Source organism: Dendropsophus ebraccatus, chromosome 4 (genome assembly GCF_027789765.1).
Source record: "Dendropsophus ebraccatus isolate aDenEbr1 chromosome 4, aDenEbr1.pat, whole genome shotgun sequence".
In the NCBI taxonomy this organism is placed as follows: Eukaryota; Metazoa; Chordata; class Amphibia; order Anura; family Hylidae; genus Dendropsophus; species Dendropsophus ebraccatus.
The window spans coordinates 145,830,577-145,847,310 of NC_091457.1; the positions used below are offsets into that span (position 1 = coordinate 145,830,577).

General features: G+C 42.4%; 1 protein-coding gene across 2 annotated transcripts; it reads right to left on the reverse strand.

Moving 5' to 3' along the window:
* Positions 1 to 1,193: 1,193 nt before the first annotated feature.
* PICK1 (protein interacting with PRKCA 1) lies at positions 1,194 to 16,393 on the reverse strand. Of its 2 annotated transcripts, none has more exons than XM_069967339.1 (13): positions 16,294 to 16,393; positions 14,051 to 14,117; positions 12,032 to 12,143; positions 9,633 to 9,761; positions 9,207 to 9,273; positions 8,175 to 8,264; positions 6,637 to 6,690; positions 6,063 to 6,125; positions 4,531 to 4,664; positions 3,309 to 3,401; positions 3,157 to 3,207; positions 2,455 to 2,599; positions 1,194 to 1,527 (listed from the first exon to the last, which is right to left on the reverse strand). In XM_069967339.1, exons 2-13 carry the CDS (start codon positions 14,089 to 14,091, stop codon positions 1,301 to 1,303), a joined length of 1,206 nt encoding a protein of 401 aa, XP_069823440.1. In that variant the 5' UTR covers positions 14,092 to 14,117; positions 16,294 to 16,393; the 3' UTR covers positions 1,194 to 1,300. The 2 variants fall into 2 exon arrangements, with proteins under 2 accessions (XP_069823440.1, XP_069823442.1); XM_069967341.1 differs by lacking the exon at positions 16,294 to 16,393 and adding an exon at positions 14,236 to 14,474.
* Positions 16,394 to 16,734: the final 341 nt, after the last annotated feature.

Below are 16,734 nucleotides of genomic sequence, written 5' to 3' on the forward strand. Positions count from 1 at the left end.
GGTGAACACCAAATGGTAGGGCCACCAACTGGTAAAGGTCGAAAGCGGACAGCAAAGTGCAGGAATCAGTAATAAGTGGGGTTTGATTGGGACGTGGAGGTAGGCATCTTTGATGATTACTGAGGACAGGAACTCCCCCTTGTTTCAAGGAAGCAATCACTGACTGGAGAGACTGGAAACACCTGAGGCAGCAAAGTGGTTGAGAGGAAGGTGTTCGCTACTAATGCTCAGCAAAGAGTAGGAGACCTAGGTAGGGTCCAACATTGACAGGGAGTTCTCTTGTGCCAGTTCAGCGGGAACCAGTGGAGTAGAGGAGGGGAGGTCCACTGGCGTAGGACTGCAGAGGACTGGTTTGGGCCCAGGCAAGGGGTTCTTGATGTCCACGCAAGAATTTGGTGTTACGGAGGAGTCATGTAGAGTAGGTTGCTACCGCTGTCGCCGCAAGCGAGGATTCACCTCTGGGGTCCGACACGGCGAAAGACAACAGAAGTTGCTACAGCAAAAGCAAAAGATCAAAAAAGGAGAGAAATCTGGCAGTGCTCAAAGAGCAAGAATGGTCAGAGTAGTACAGATAGGGCTAGATTACTGCAAGGACGCAAGGGAAAATGCCTGCTGGTGCAGCCCTATCACACTGTGTCAATATCCTATGTGGAGAAGAGCTGAAGCATAAGGACAGGGTGCACAGCAGGACCTTGCTGGTGACCTGTAGGGAGACCACCCAAAGCTCTACTGGGAAGGTAACCCCCATTACCCACTTGACAGGCAGGAGGATGCAGGCAAGTGCAGAGTAGAATCACCAGGGTGGCTTAGTGAACATGCATAACTACAAACACTAAGCTAGGACTGGCTTAGTTTACCGCCTGTACAGGAGGTATAGTCCAGTAGGAGGAGCTACCACTTTTTTTGTGCCTTTTATCGCCTCCTTGTGACACCAGCTTATACCCACTGTGCCTGTGTCCTCCAATGAAAAAAAGCGAGAAAAGAATATGCTCTGCTTATAGAGGAGAAGCTTCGATAGACAAAAGTTGGAGTAAAATCCGTAAAAAAAAAAAAAAAAATGCCAAGTGAGGGGGTCTTCTCGGGAGGTTTCACTGTATATCTACGTTACTGCTGCTGGGAACTCCTCTACTAGTTTTGCTACATATTCCCAATTTGTGAAACATTTAGTAAAAGTATCCATTAACAAACAAATAGAGTTTTACAAATAAAGTTTTTAACTTAGAATTTCAGAATTTTTTTCTTGAACACAAAAAAAATACACAAAAAGAAGCATAAAACATTAGGCTCTCTTCCCCGTACGCTATGCATCGTCGATCAGTTTCTCCCCTTTCTCCTCTTCTTTCCTCTTCTCCAAGTCTTCCTCTTCGTCTGTGAATAAATCATTATTCTGGCCATAAGCGAGTGTAGTGTGGGCCAAGTCCACTTCGATTGGGAAAATATCGGCCTCCTTCAGCACCTCATAGCACTGGTCATCATATTTAGACATGGCCGAAACAAAACGCTGGAGTTGGAACACTATATCTTGAACTAAGGAGAAGAAGCAGGATAAGAACAGATTGTAAGATTACATTGTCTTTCCATGGGAAGCTTTGTACACATGGCTGTATTATGGCCCCGTGCAGGAGCTGTATATTTAGTGCATTGTGAATGGATCCTGGTTCTTGACACTAGGAAAGCTTTGCCAAAGTACAATGCAATCCTGTTCAGGGAAGAAACAGAGTGCTGCACCTCACACCTATGGCTGATACTAGTGCCGCTAGGCTAAATAAAAAACACATCAGAATTTTGTGTATGAATTGATCAAGCCATACTGCCCCATGTACCTCGTGCCGGTATCTGATACACATGGGTCCCTACACTAAGTCCAAACCGTGCCAGTCAGTGGCCACCAACCCCGCAGGCGTGCACAGCCAGGGAACGGGGGCCATGGGACGGCCCTGCGACCCCCATGCCACAGGACCAGACCCAGAAACACCACACCAGAACCCAGCCAGCACCGCCGGCGGAGAAGGTCGCCCCCAAACAGCACAAGTCTGGATGAGGTATTGCGCTCACCATAGCTGCTGCAGACAGAATGGGAAAAAACAGGAGGGATTAAAACCATGTGCACTCAGGTGTCTCCTGCTAATTGCGGTCATGTGGGTCTCACCAGGAGGAGTGCAAAACACGGAGAAAAGAGAGAAACAAAATGCGGTTCAGGGAAGAAAAAGAGTGCTGCACCTCACACCTATGGCTGTACACAATGCAATCCTGTACTTGGCAGGAAACAGACGGCGCTTACTCTGCATATAATATATGCAGTAATGTAAGGCAAGGGACACAAGATGTGTTCAAGGAACCCTCACTGATCACATACTTATTGACCTATATATAAATTACAAGAATGGGAAAACCCTTTTAAAGTAGTTTTTGTTATGCACTGTCTAAATGAGACGGTAGGTGTTTTATTCTTACCGTGTTTCTGGTCCAGAAGTTCTATCTTTTCCAAGACGTCTTTCCTCATCTTAGCGAACCGCGCACGTGCTTCTTGTCGACACCTCAAGATCAAGCGATACTCGTAATTTCCTGTACTAACACGATACAAAGGTTCCCCTAAGGCCTAGAAAAGAGAAGGCCTGGTTATAACCGTGAACATCGCAGTGTATTACATATGCTGCACAGGTACATACTGAGCGTCCTGTTGTATTAGACTGGGTTTATATATATATCAGTTAGATCCATTACAGTTGTTTTTTTTTTGTTTTGGTTTGTTTTTTGTCAGAAACTGACCTCAACTGATGCCAAAAAGGCATCAGCTGTCATCAGGTTTTCTATCATTTTTTTTTTTTTTAAAAACTTTAGTAGTAATAAGTTGTCATAAGTTTATTCCATCAGTTACTTTTCTGCTATTCTATGTTAATTTGAATAATTTTCTATACGTAAAGCAATGCAAAAAGGGGCACTACTATAAGCACAACACAAAGGGGCAGCATTACAGGGGGCCATCTATTATAGGGGGCAGCAGCCAATACTATAGGGGTAAAACTCACAGGGGACCAGCTACTATAGGGCCACCTACTATCACAGGCAGCACTAGAGGATGCCATCTACTACAGAGGGACAACAGGGAGTCCTCTATGGATAGTGAAATATCCCAAGTGCACTTCTCATACTTACTATGCTGCTGTACTCCTCATCATCCATTTCCTTTACTTTAAGACAATATGACTGAAATATCAAATAAAATAAATGGTCAGTACCAGAAAGAGCCAAGAGGTCATGAAAGTGTTTGGACACAATCACATTAAAATCAGCTTTATTCTACTTACCAAATACTCAAACTTAACATCGAGGTACTTCTTTATAGTTAGTTTAGTGTCGGGAATGGCTTTATTAAGGTATGTATTCAGATCATTCAGCATCTGTCGGAAAATAATTTATATCAGTGATAGACATACAGTGGTGCCTTGGATTTCGAGCATAATTCGTTCCGGGACCGTGCTTGTAATCCAAATCAACTCTTAAACCAAAGCAAATTTTCCCATAATAAATCACTGATATGCAGACAATTGGTTCCCCATCCCAAAAATAATGATTTTTTTTATTCTGAACAACATGTAGAACAAATAAAACAAACATTCAGAAACAGCTGAATATGTCATATTATAAGTTTCTGTAGAGTATAGCCAGGCAGCATGTGTAGTATAATGTATAGTAAGTGCATACACCTGAAAAAACAGCAGCAGTTTGTAGATACAGGATGGAACTGCAGATCCCTATAATGCAGTAGCGTAGTACAAAAGGCTAGAATAGAGAAGCAGGGCTGCTGTCAGGGGTTTATGTGGTCACTTGACAGCAATGGGGAAGGGGTGGGTGTTCAGCATGGACCAATCAGGAAGTGAGAATCACAGAGCTGTGCAGGAGGACAGTGACAGAAACGTCTCTATACAGCAGTGTGAATGGCAGAGTGTAAGTGCAAATCTGCTATGATTTGGAAGGTGAGGGAGACTTCCTGGGTCAGAGAACAGGGCTGTAGACCACCCTATGCAGACCATGCCCCTCCCCAACTCCCCCTCCCACCCAGTACAGGGAGCTGCTGAAACAAAGCAATGCTCTTAATCCAAGTTACAATTTTGAAAAACTGTGAGCTCTTCTTGCAAAATGCTCTTAATCCAAGTTACTCTTAAACCAAGGTACCACTGTACAATTATTATATTAACACTAGACACAATAAAATAACGTTAAATGCACATCCCTTGTATAAAATGCCTGCCCCGGCTTCTGTATGTTCTGGCACCACACTGTCATTTGTAATAAACTGTATCCAAAAATCTCTCTTATAACGGCCTCATTGGTGGGCAGTGTCAAGAAGGCGGAGCAGTAAACCCCTTGTGCCCTCTGACCCTCCTCATTCCAGCACTGTAAGCTAATTTCTTGTTGATGCACACCCTCTGGTCTTCTACAGCAGGCACACCGAGTCTTTGTTCATGTGTATGGGGAAAGGTAGAGAAGGAATAGCAGTACCAACATTCTCTACAGCAGATCACTTACCGGTTTAATTGTCTTTAAAAGAGTTATTCCAAATTTTTCAATGTTTCGATGAGCGTCGGCGAACTTGACAAAGGCTTCACTTGCTGCCGGCTGAGGCTCCCGGACACCAATGACTGAAAACACGTCTCCAAATGCTGGGAAAGGAATTACATTTGGTATCAATACAAAGTCTTTATTTCAACAAAAGTAAAGAAACTCAAATTGTTTTTTTAAAAAACTTTTTATATGTTGCTGCTTTATCTTAGGGTATGTAAATCAGGTGGAATTTCACGGCAGAGCCCCTGCTGCGGAATCCCGCCTGCCTCAGTGTGTCGATGGGATGCCTCAACATGTCAATTCTTTGAACGGAAAGCGATGCATCCCATTGACACACTGAGGCAGGCGGGATTCCGAGCGGAGCCCTTTTCGGGAGCTCCGCCACATAATTCCGCCTGTTTTACTCATTGTGAAGGCACCCTTACGCTTACCTCTACACGCTCCCCTGGTGTCCTGCTATGGCGTGTCCAGTGTCGCACTGACTGCAGCCCTGCCATTTCCAAGACGAACTCCTCTGGGCAGTGGCAGCAAGGTCAGTTAATCATTGACTGAAACAGGACAGCAGCACAGCCAGTCATTGGCAGAGTGGGTTCTCATTGCTGAGACAGGTCCATCTCGAAAGTGGCTGCCGTCAGCGGAACAGTGGAGACGCCACAACAGGACACCAGGGAAGCATGGAAAGATAGGCATAAGGGTTTTTTTTTTTGGAACTTCCTGGAACAGTTAGACTTGGTTAACATGAAGCAGCTTTGTTCTTCACAACAATGCAATAATAATTACACCAGGGGGTCCACTAAATTCACTGATTAAAATAAAAAGTAAACCAACACAAAGGGGTCCTCAGGGTTACTGGAGAGTAGATTTAACGGAGTGTACATTAGTACATAGTACTTAGAAATATTTTTGTTTATTCTTGCCTTGTACTTATCGTGGTGCAGAAAACACTTTATTCATAGATCTTTATCAAACATTTAGTTTAGTTTCTCTATTACAGCCTCTAGTTTCCAGTGTGAGCTCGGTTTTCACTCTACACTTGTACACAGCCTATAGGATTCTCCTCTGCAGACTGCCTTGTATCTGTTCTTCTACCTGTCTACAGACTGTGTGAGCTGTCCTACAAGATTTCTCCCCCCGTGTTCACAATCTGAACTGCTGTGCAATCCCCTCTCTGTTGCCATTGCTTACAATGAGAAGGCAAAAGGTTAGTTTGTAAACTTACAGCTTTCTCCCACACCCAAAACATACAGATAAGCGAATTTAGTTTGTGAGCCCTAATACAGATGGGGACCAATTGGAATCGGAATCTGCTTTACAAATAAAAGCATTATTATTATATTATTATTTTTGTGGCAGCTAAATGGTAGAAAATTTCTAATGAAGACTACTGATGAAGTTGCTTCATTTTGCATTCAACAAACAAATGAGCAATAAAAAAAAAAATATGTTTTTCCAAAAGGTGTACATAGTGTTAAATAAAGTTCTGAATTAGTCATTACCTCTGTGTGTCTGGGAAAGCTCAAAAAATGCTCTTAAGAGACGTTTGGTGTGTTCCATCATACCTGGAGAAATAACAAAAAACCCGATTAGTGAGGAGTCCAGTGTTTTACAGTAGTAATCCCTATATTAGTACCCATAAAAAGTATTTTTTTATGTTTTGTTCTGCAACAAAACACTGAATCACACAGAATATTGGGTCTTTAGAGCTCCGGCTGGTAGCACAAAGTTGGGGTTCATAAGTGGGTTAGTGCTGGTTAAATGCAGTTTTGTTATATATATATATATATATATATATATATATATATATATATATATATATATATATATATAGATGGATAGAGAGAGAGAAATATTAAGAATTAAGAAAGCGATTTGACATATGACGGCCAATAAGGTGTTTTATGAAGATCTGAAGTTTTTATATAGGAATAATGTACGTTCTTGTCACACTGCACATGCAGTCAGCAGTGGCAAATCATTTCAGTGGGGGAATAGGAATGAATATGTCTGCCACATCAGATAAAACAGTATGAAATCAGAAGCAAAACATAAATGATATGGATTCCTTATTACCTCTGTAGAATTCTCCTGTTTTCTCCAGTTCTTCCAGTTTCTTTACCAATCCATCTAAATCAAAATTATTATTTTGGTTACTTCCTATAGTCAATACAGGGGATAATAACATTCATTTTATGTAATATCTAAAGAAAGTATTGTACAATAAATTTAGAAGACAATAGGGTCATGTATCTCCACCTGAGCCCTACAAGTGAAACTATATTAGTTGATATGGGAATGCCCCTTTAAAGGGAACCAATCAGCCTGTTTGGGCTGATATGGTTCCCTTGAGCATTGTATAAAGCACCTGGAGTGGCCCTGGCACGTACCGGCCGCAGCCGCAGCAGGTGCTTTATAACGGAGAAAATGACTTTTATTCCCCGGCTCGTGACTAGATACGAGCGGGGAAGTAGTCATGGTGGGCGGCTCCCTGCTCGTATCTAGTCACTGCGCTCTGCCTGTCAGCGTGCTCGGCGGGATGATTGACAGGCAGAGAGGCCAGTAACTGACCTCTCTGCCTGTCAATCACCCCCTCTAAGCGCACTGACAGGCAGAGCGCAGTGACTAGATACGAGCGGGGAGCCACCCACCATGACTACTTCCCGCTCGTATCTAGTCACGAGCCGGGGAATAAAAGTCATTTTCTCTGTTATAAAGCACCTGCTGTGGCCGTGGCCGGTACGTGCCAGGGCCGCTCCAGGTGCTTTATACAATGCTCAAGGGAACCACATCAGCTCAAACGGGCTGATTGGTTCCCTTTAAGTACAGTACAGTAGTCTGTTTCTGGCATAATCCTTTCAGCTTTACACAAACTTCTCGCTGACACTTTAGGGTGAATGCACAAACAGCGGAAATGCTGTAGATTTTTCTGCATATAGTAATTTATATATTATATTTATTTTCATACATTACATTTCCTCTATCCTGAAATATTTTGTCACCAATTGCAGCACACAAAACTCGTTAAAAAGTCAAAGTTTCCTTCCTTCTAACTTAAAATTCAAGCTTCTCTATGTTTCTATGTAAGAATTATACATAACACCTAAAGCAATGTAACATGCAGTTAAAAGGAAACTATTAGCAGGTTACACGACTCGAACCTGCTGATATCTCCCTATTGTGCAGGAGGCACAGAGAATGAAGATATGTCTCTTACCTTCAACCTCGGCACCTGTCCCCATGCAGTTAGTCGTTAACTTTTCGGTCCGATAAGACCACTTGGAGCACTGCCCCGTCCCCATGGCACCAATCCAGCCCACCCCCAGCCAGCAAGCTCCATTGATAATCATTAGAACGGCCGGTCGGCCAGGAACAGATTGGCGCTATGGGCAGGCAGTGCTCCTAACAGTGCCCCAGTGTTACAAGGAGTATACAACTAGCTCCTTGGGACTGGTGCCGAGGAGGAAGGTAAGAGATATAAATATACCTTCCTCCTCAGCATCTCCTGCACAATAGGAACATATCAGCAGGTTACATTCATCTAGTTCCCCTTTAATAGAAAAGACATCTTCTTGCACATTTCTTTTTCATTCACTTTATAAAGAGAATGTTACCATTGCACAGGATGGCGCGGCTGAGGCCCAGAGCATCTGCGGTGCCCGAACTCATATTTTCTACCAGGCGATGCTTCACTTTCTTTAGTACTGAAAAACAATACAAATATAAAAATCAAGACAGAAAGAGAACCACCTAGTGACGTATGGCCAGGCTCACAGCTTCACACAATGTGCACCATGAAACTTTTATTTAGGGTGCCTTCACACCTACCGTATCGCAGTAGAAAATCCGCTGCGGATCCGCAGCAGATCTGCAGCGGATTTAACTAATTGAATGAACACAGCACTAAATCCGCACTTACAAATCTGCTGCGGATCCGCAGCGGATTTGACAGTGCGTATTTAATGCTGTGTTCATTCATTTAGTTAAATCTGCTGCGGATCTGCAGCGGATTTTCTACTGCGATACGGTAGGTGTGAAGGCACCCTAAAAAAGGAAAAGAGAAAACATGTTCTTTTCATTGCATTTGTTTCTCCTTTAACTTCATTGAGCAGTGAAAAAAAAAAAAAAATGGAAGGGTACAAACCAACAAATTTGCTCCGTGAATCAGTCTTAAAAATAAGCAGCCAAAACGCAGGTTGGCTTTATACAATTGTTCTGCGTTAAAATACGCAATTGCGTATTTTTGAAGCGTGAGGGTACAAACACACACAGCAGATACGCAGCAGATTTGATGCTGTGTTCAGTTATTTAGATCTAATCTGCTGCGTATCGCAGTGTGTATATGTACCCTGAAGCTTGTTGTTAGCAAAGCATCAGTTGTTAACAACCTGTGCGAAAAACGCATGTAGCTTCAGGCTTCAAAAATACGCAATTGCGTATTTTAACGCAGAACAATTGTATAAAGCCAACCTGCGTTTTGCCTGCTTATTTTTAAGACTGATTCACGCAGCAAATACGTCAAGTGGGTTTGTACCCTAAAAATCCATTTTTATCTGCAGATTTTACTAAGTGGCTGTCCACAGTGCAGCGTTAGGAGGGAACGTGGCCTAAAGAATACAGCTATAGGTGTTAAACAAGTAACTCACCAATATCAAGAGATTTCCCCTGCTTCGGATCGGCTTGCAGCTTGTTGTAGTGAATAGTCACTTCTCCCTAGACAAGAAAATATTGATCTCAGTGACCCTAATGACGCAATCCCAAGATCACATGATAGGTGATAAGTAGCTGATCAGTGAGGGTCTGACCACTGATCCCCAGCCCTTTGACCCCCAAGTAGTAGAATGGAGCAGTAGGACTCATACCTGGTCATTGCTCCAATCACTCTCGGCTATAGTCAAAAGTCCCATATGGAGTGAATGGAGTGGTGGCTGAGTACGTGTGTTGCCGTTCCATTCTCTTGGGGAACAAGGATCTCCATTGTTCTGATCAGTAGGGTCCCAGCACTCACATAGGGGTCCGATAACCATCATTATATATGGAGAATGAGGTAACAGTATGGAGGAGCCGCTCACCTTAACAGCCTGGATCATTTTGGCCACCTCTACTTTGGTCTTCCCCTTAACAGATTTTCCATTGACCCCGGTGATTTCATCTCCTGCCGCGATGGTTCCATCTAATGCGGCTGGGGTGTTATCAAATACCTGCAGGAAGGCCAACAGCATAACATATACTGTCCACCACTACATCACATATACTGTCCACTACATCACATATACTGTCCACTACATAATATACAATATCCACTACATCACATATACTGTCCACTACATCACATATACTGTCCAACACATAATATATACTGTCCCCTCCGTAACACATACTGTCCACTACATCACACATACTGTCCACAACATCACATATACTGTCCACCACATAACATATACTGTCCACTACATCACATATACTATCCACCACATAACATATACTGTCCACCACATCACATATACTGTCCACCACATCACATATACTGTCCACCACATCACATATACTGTCCACCACATCACATATACTGTCCACCACATCACATATACTGTCCACCACATCACATATACTGTCCACCACATCACATATACTGTCCGACACATCACATATACTGTCCGACACATAACATATACTGTCCGACACATAACATATACTGTCCACCACATAACATATACTGTCCACTATATACTCAGGGCCGGCCTTAGGGTAGATGGCGCCCTGTGCTAAACATAATTTTGCGCCCCCACCCCCGCCTCTGTTGATACCCCCTAATGGTGACATAGACTGAATCTTACAGCCTCCCATTCTCCAGACAACCCCCACAAAAAAACCACAAACGAGACGGGAGGCTGTAGTATTTAGATACGATAAAACCCAGCCCCCCAAATCACCCGAACCCCAGTAGAAGTACCATCTATCTATCTATCATCTACACCCCCCCCCCCCCCAATTGTTATATATGTGACCTTTTCATCACTTTTTGAATTTTTTTCTGGGATGTGACTACACTAAATAGCCAAATAGGCCAAGTCCAAATTTGCTGTTATTACAATGTTTTCCGTGCAGGGGGCAGTAGTTATGCACTGTTTAGCTGTTGGGGTATGATGGGGGCAGTAGTTATGCACTGTTTAGCTGTTGGGGTATGATGGGGGCAGTAGTTATGCACAGTTTAGCTGTTGGGGTATGATGGGGGCAGTAGTTATGCACGGTTTCAGCTGTTGGGGTATAATGGGGGCAGTAGTTATGCACGGTTTTCTAAAGAACATTATGGACAATTCTCTTTTTACATTTTTTATTTTACAAAAAAACCTCCTGGAAGGCAAGGAGAGGAGAGATGCCAGTTTCTGTATATACTGTGACAGTGCATGTATACTCAGCACCAGGGTCAGAACAGTGTACATGAAGTAGATTGTCACAGTATATACAGACTCTGCACTGTCAGAGAGAAATAAAAAGAAGATAGATAGATAGAGGTAGATGGGAGGGAGGATAAAGAGCTAGACAGAGGAGAAAGAAGAATCATCAGACTTACAGCAGAGGCACAGGATCCTGGAGGCTGCATGAACTGCTGAGGAGGAGGAGGGAGGACGCACATGGCTGGGCAGAGGTCACAGGTCACCACACTGATGGGACCTGGGCACACAGCAGACTGCATTGTGGCAAGGAAAGAGTCAGCATCCCGCAGTGGGCGCCGGGGATTGTCGGCGGGGGACGGAGCTTACCGGGACCTACCCGGAACATTATTTTGCCAGGTCCCTAGTCCGTCTATCTTCTGGAGCGCCCCAAACCAACCCCTATGCAAGGAGGGCAGGCGGCCAGCTAGAATGTCTGTCTGCCAGACCAGTTAAGTGTGCAGCTGACTGTCTGCCAGAGCGCCCCCCAGCTGGCCAGGAGTCATGCGCCCTGTGCAACCGCACAGCTCGCACACCCCAAAGGCCAGCCCTGCATATACTGTCCACTGCATAACATATAGTGTCCACTGCATAACATATACTGTCCACTATACAACATATACTATCCACTACATCACATATACTGTCCACTATACAACATATACTATCAACTACATTATATACAATATACACTACATTACATATACTGTCCACTATACAACATATACTTTCCACTACATTATATACAATATCCACTACATTACATATACTGTCCACTATACAACATATACTATCCACTACATAACATACTATTCACTAGAACAGCATAAAAAGCTATGAAGCCTCTGCAAATAGTCTATATGCCAATATCAATTTAGTCTGCAGCAAACTAATGAAATTGTGACTTTTACATATTCAACATTTAAGGGAAATTATAAGGCGCAGGAAACCTTCCTTCCATTTCACGTGTAATTTTATGTATTCTATGAACTTTTTTTAAAAAAAATAGGCAAATAATGCATAGCGCTGGGCCTCACCTGTACAATGTAAAGGCACGGGCAGTGCTGAGCTCCTCCACCTATGCTGATTCCTATGACATTCTGGGAGTCTTTTTTTAGCGTTACTGTGCCCGGTACCGTGGGTATCCCGCTAGAAAGCAAAAACAGAACATGGTCACTCATATTACGCATACAAAACAGAGACGTGGTAGATGATGTTTTCTCTTATATCGTTTATATATGTACCTAATATACACGATTTATAGGGTATATACTGTATCCAACATATCATATATATATATATATATATATATATATATATATGGTATAAAGTGTACCTAACATAGCTCTTATGCATGGTATATACTATATATAACACCTCTTATATATACCTATCATACCTTATATATAGGGTGTATACTGTATCTAACACACCTTATATATAGGCTATATACTGTATCTAACACCTTATATATACTGTATCTAACACACCTTATATATAGGTTATATACTGTATCTAACACAGCTTATATATAGGGTATAGAATGTACCTATCATACCTTATATAGGGTATATACTGTATCTAACACAGCTTATATATAGGGTATAGACTGTACCTATCATACCTTATATAGGGTATATACTGTATCTAACACTTTATATTCTGAATAGACTGTACCTAACATACCTCATACATAGTATATTCCATATCTAACACACCTTATATATAGGGTATAGACTGTACCTATCATACCTTATATATAGGGTATATACTATATCTAACACACCTTATATATAGGGTATATACTATATCTAACACACCTTATATATAGGGTATATACTATATCTAACACACCTTATATATAGGGTATAGACTGTACCTATCATACCTTATATATAGGGTATAGACTGTACCTATCATACCTTATATATAGGGTATATACTATATCTAACACACCTTATATATAGGGTATATACTATATCTAACACACCTTATATATAGGGTATATACTATATCTAACACACCTTATATATAGGGTATAGACTGTACCTATCATACCTTATATATAGGGTATATACTATATCTAACACACCTTATATATAGGGTATATACTATATCTAACACACCTTATATATAGGGTATAGACTGTACCTATCATACCTTATATATAGGGTATATACTATATCTAACACACCTTATATATAGGGTATATACTATATCTAACACACCTTATATATAGGGTATATACTATATCTAACACACCTTATATATAGGGTATAGACTGTACCTATCATACCTTATATATAGGGTATAGACTGTATCTAACACACCTTATATATAGGGTATAGACTGTATCTAACACACCTTATATATAGGGTATAGACTGTACCTATCATACCTTATATATAGGATACATTCCATATCTAACATACCTTACATATAGGGTATAGACTGTACCTATCATACCTTACATATAGGGTATATACTATATCTAACACACCTTATATATAGGGTATAGACTGTACCTATCATACCTTATATATAGGGTATATACTATATCTAACACACCTTATATATAGAGTATAGACTGTACCTATCATACCTTATATATAGGGTATATACACTATATCTAACACACCTTATATATAGGGTATAGACTGTACCTATCATACCTTATATATAGGGTATAGACTGTACCTATCATACCTTATATAGGGTACAGACTGTACCTATCATACCTTATATATAGGGTACAGACTGTACCTATCATACCTTATATATAGGGTATAGACTGTACCTATCATACCTTATATATAGGGTATAGAATGTACCTATCATACCTTATATATAGGGTATATACCATATCTAACATACCTTATATATAGGGTATAGACTGTACCTAACATACCTCATATATAGGGCATATACTGTATCGAACACACCCTATATCCTTATTTCTAAAATAATTTTTCCCTACCCCTTTAAGCAATTGTAAGGTTTCCCTGCCCTCATTATTCAGGGATCTCAGGATCAGTCATCTTCTATGTATTACTTACAGTTTGTCCTCGTCCAGGTCATAGTCATATTCTGAAAACATTTCACCTACAGGGATGGTCGGCCTTTCTGTAGAGAGAAAACATACAGTATCTCCTGAGCCGTATCACTAGCGGCATAATGGACTTATCATAGACAGTGCCGCTATGTATTCATCAGAACTTAAAGGGATGTGTCAGGTCCCTACCAGATAACTCAGCAAAGACCAAGGCATCAATTGTTCTCTCTGTCAGCCATGTGCACCTGACAGATGCCCTTTAATTGAGCACTTAAAAAAAAAAAAGTTTTGATCAGTCAGGATTTCGCTGCCGAGTGACAGATCAGGAGTGTGATCCTGGAGAGGTGAGTACCAGCACATTTTATTCCCCGGCTTGTAGTGATCTCAGTCTATTCAGCTCCATTATAAGTCTTTGCGGCCATTGGACAGAGATGATTGACAATAAGGACAACAGGAATCAGAAAGAAGTCAGGACCTGGAGGGTCAGAACGCAACACAGGGGGCTGGAGGAGTATCACAATTTTTTACACCACCCCTAGGGTGTGTGTGTATATATAGACAATTCTTATCCTGAATACACCCCTTTAAAACCCTAGCTAGCCCTATATACATCCGACACATTACAGAGGACCTGTTCTCCTACTGACCAACTGTGTCAACCCCAGCACCAAGAAGTGCTGCGCAGTAATAACAGGAAGGATCAAGAGGGAGCGGGGAAGGTGAGTACAGGATTTTTTTTTTTTTTTTTTTTAAAGGGGCTATCAGGGATTGGAGAAAAAAAACACAGCTACTTTCTTGCAAAAACAGAGTCACCCCTGTCCTCAGGTATTGCAGTTTGGCTCCATTCACTGTGCTGCAAAGCTACATACAAACTGGAGACAAAAAAAAATTTAAATACTTACCTCTTCCTGTGCATCGCTGTGTCAGAATGTCCAGGAGGTCATTTCCTGATGACATCACAATGAAAATGCCCAACCCGGCTGATGGACTGGCAGCTCAGCCAATCAGTGATGGGTCACAGACTGGCTGAGGGGGCTGTCAATCAGCCAGGTCGTGGCGCCGGCAGCAGAGGAGATCCTGGAGCCGGCCAGATGGCGGATTGTCGGCATAGGAAGAGGTGAGTTAGGGCCCTATTCCACCGGACGATTATCGTTCGCATAATCGTTAACGATAAACGATCGCTATTACGAAAGACCTGAAATCGTTCACCCATTTACATGGAAAGATAATCGTTACTTATGATCGCTCTTGCGGTCATCTTGTTGCGGTCGCTATTGCATTCGTCACTACTGCGAACGACTTCTTATTCAATGCGAACGATTTGTGAACGAGCAACGATAAAAATTTCTCGTTCGGTCGTTAGTCATTAACTGCTATTCAAACTAACGATTTAACGATAATCTAAACGATAATCGTCCGGTGGAAAACGGCCCTTACTGCCGTTGACTCCCGCCCCCCACCCCATCCACCGATCATGGGAATGGTACTGAACTCAAGGGGTTCAGGGGCTTCATAAACAAAGTGCTGCGGGGGACATGACAGTAACATATACTTACCTGTCCTGCTCCGCCATAGCTGCCAGTTCCCAGGCCGCCCGCTCTGTGCCACTGTCAGCGTTCCAGCAACATCCTATCATATGAATGGTATGTTTCCATAGGGAACGGCTAGTCTGGAGAGACTCTATGCTCACCGGCCATTTCCTATGGGAACAACACACCATCAATTCCAGGCGCGGTCGCCCAACCCCTATGGAAGTCAATAGGAGCAAAATTTTCAGAGGTGACGACGCTGTGACTATTGATGTGGAAACCGTGCTGGCCAAAACCCAGGCAATTATAAAGTATATGGATGGAGTATGGTCACACAATGCAGATTTTATTTCTATTTTATTTTTTTCAGCTTTTGCAGCAGATCCGCATCATGTGAACACCTCCTTAGGATAGGAATTATATTTATTATATGCAATAAAACGCTTCCATCCACTAGTAAAACGCAGCAGAGCTCAATGCAAATAAAGGGGACAATTCCCATAGGAAAGACTCGGCTCTCCACCGGACATCACCACAATGGGGGCAGCTCCGGGGCACGGTCACATCCTGCACACTGCTGACACCGGACGATGAGCGCCACGGCCGGGACTTTACCGTCACCTGAAGCAGCGGTCAGCGTCCGGTACCGCACACGGATTTATCACGTATATTTTTATATGATCACTATCGCCGAGCATCGACACCTGCCGGGACTCACCTGAAGACCACGCATGCGCAGAGGGATCTGACGTCGGAGCAGCTACTGGTGACGCGTAAGTTTTCTCCAGGTCCGATGAGCCGCCAGTGTCAGGAAGTGGAGCCGTTATACTGCGCGTGCGCGGCGCTCCCTCAGCCTGCGCACTGCGCATGTGTCAGCCTAAACCCAGCTGGTGGAGTCAACTAACAGCTGTCGGCGTTTTTGTTTTGTTTTTCTGTTTTATCGCTTTGTGTGTATATGTCTCTATTATAAGCGTTGTATAATTTCTTGTAAATAGTAACCAAATGAGGAGAAGACGTTTCTGCTGATCAGGTGTGTTTTATTAGACATCCCTCTTGGTTCACACACCCTCCACATGAATCCTGACCGACTGATATGTATGTTGTAGTTTAAAATCCTTTAAGGGCCCTATTACACGGAACGATAATCGGACGAATGTGT

Coding starts and splice junctions, on each gene's coding strand:
- PICK1 (XM_069967339.1), bottom strand. CDS start 14,091: ATGTTTTCAGAATATGACTATGACCTGGACGAGGACAAACT. Junction 9,274..9,632: donor AAATGATCCAGGCTGTTAAG/GTGAGCGGCTCC, acceptor TTTCTTGTCTAG/GGAGAAGTGACTATTCACTA. Junction 4,665..6,062: donor GCTTTCCCAGACACACAGAG/GTAATGACTAAT, acceptor TTCCTTTCCCAG/CATTTGGAGACGTGTTTTCA.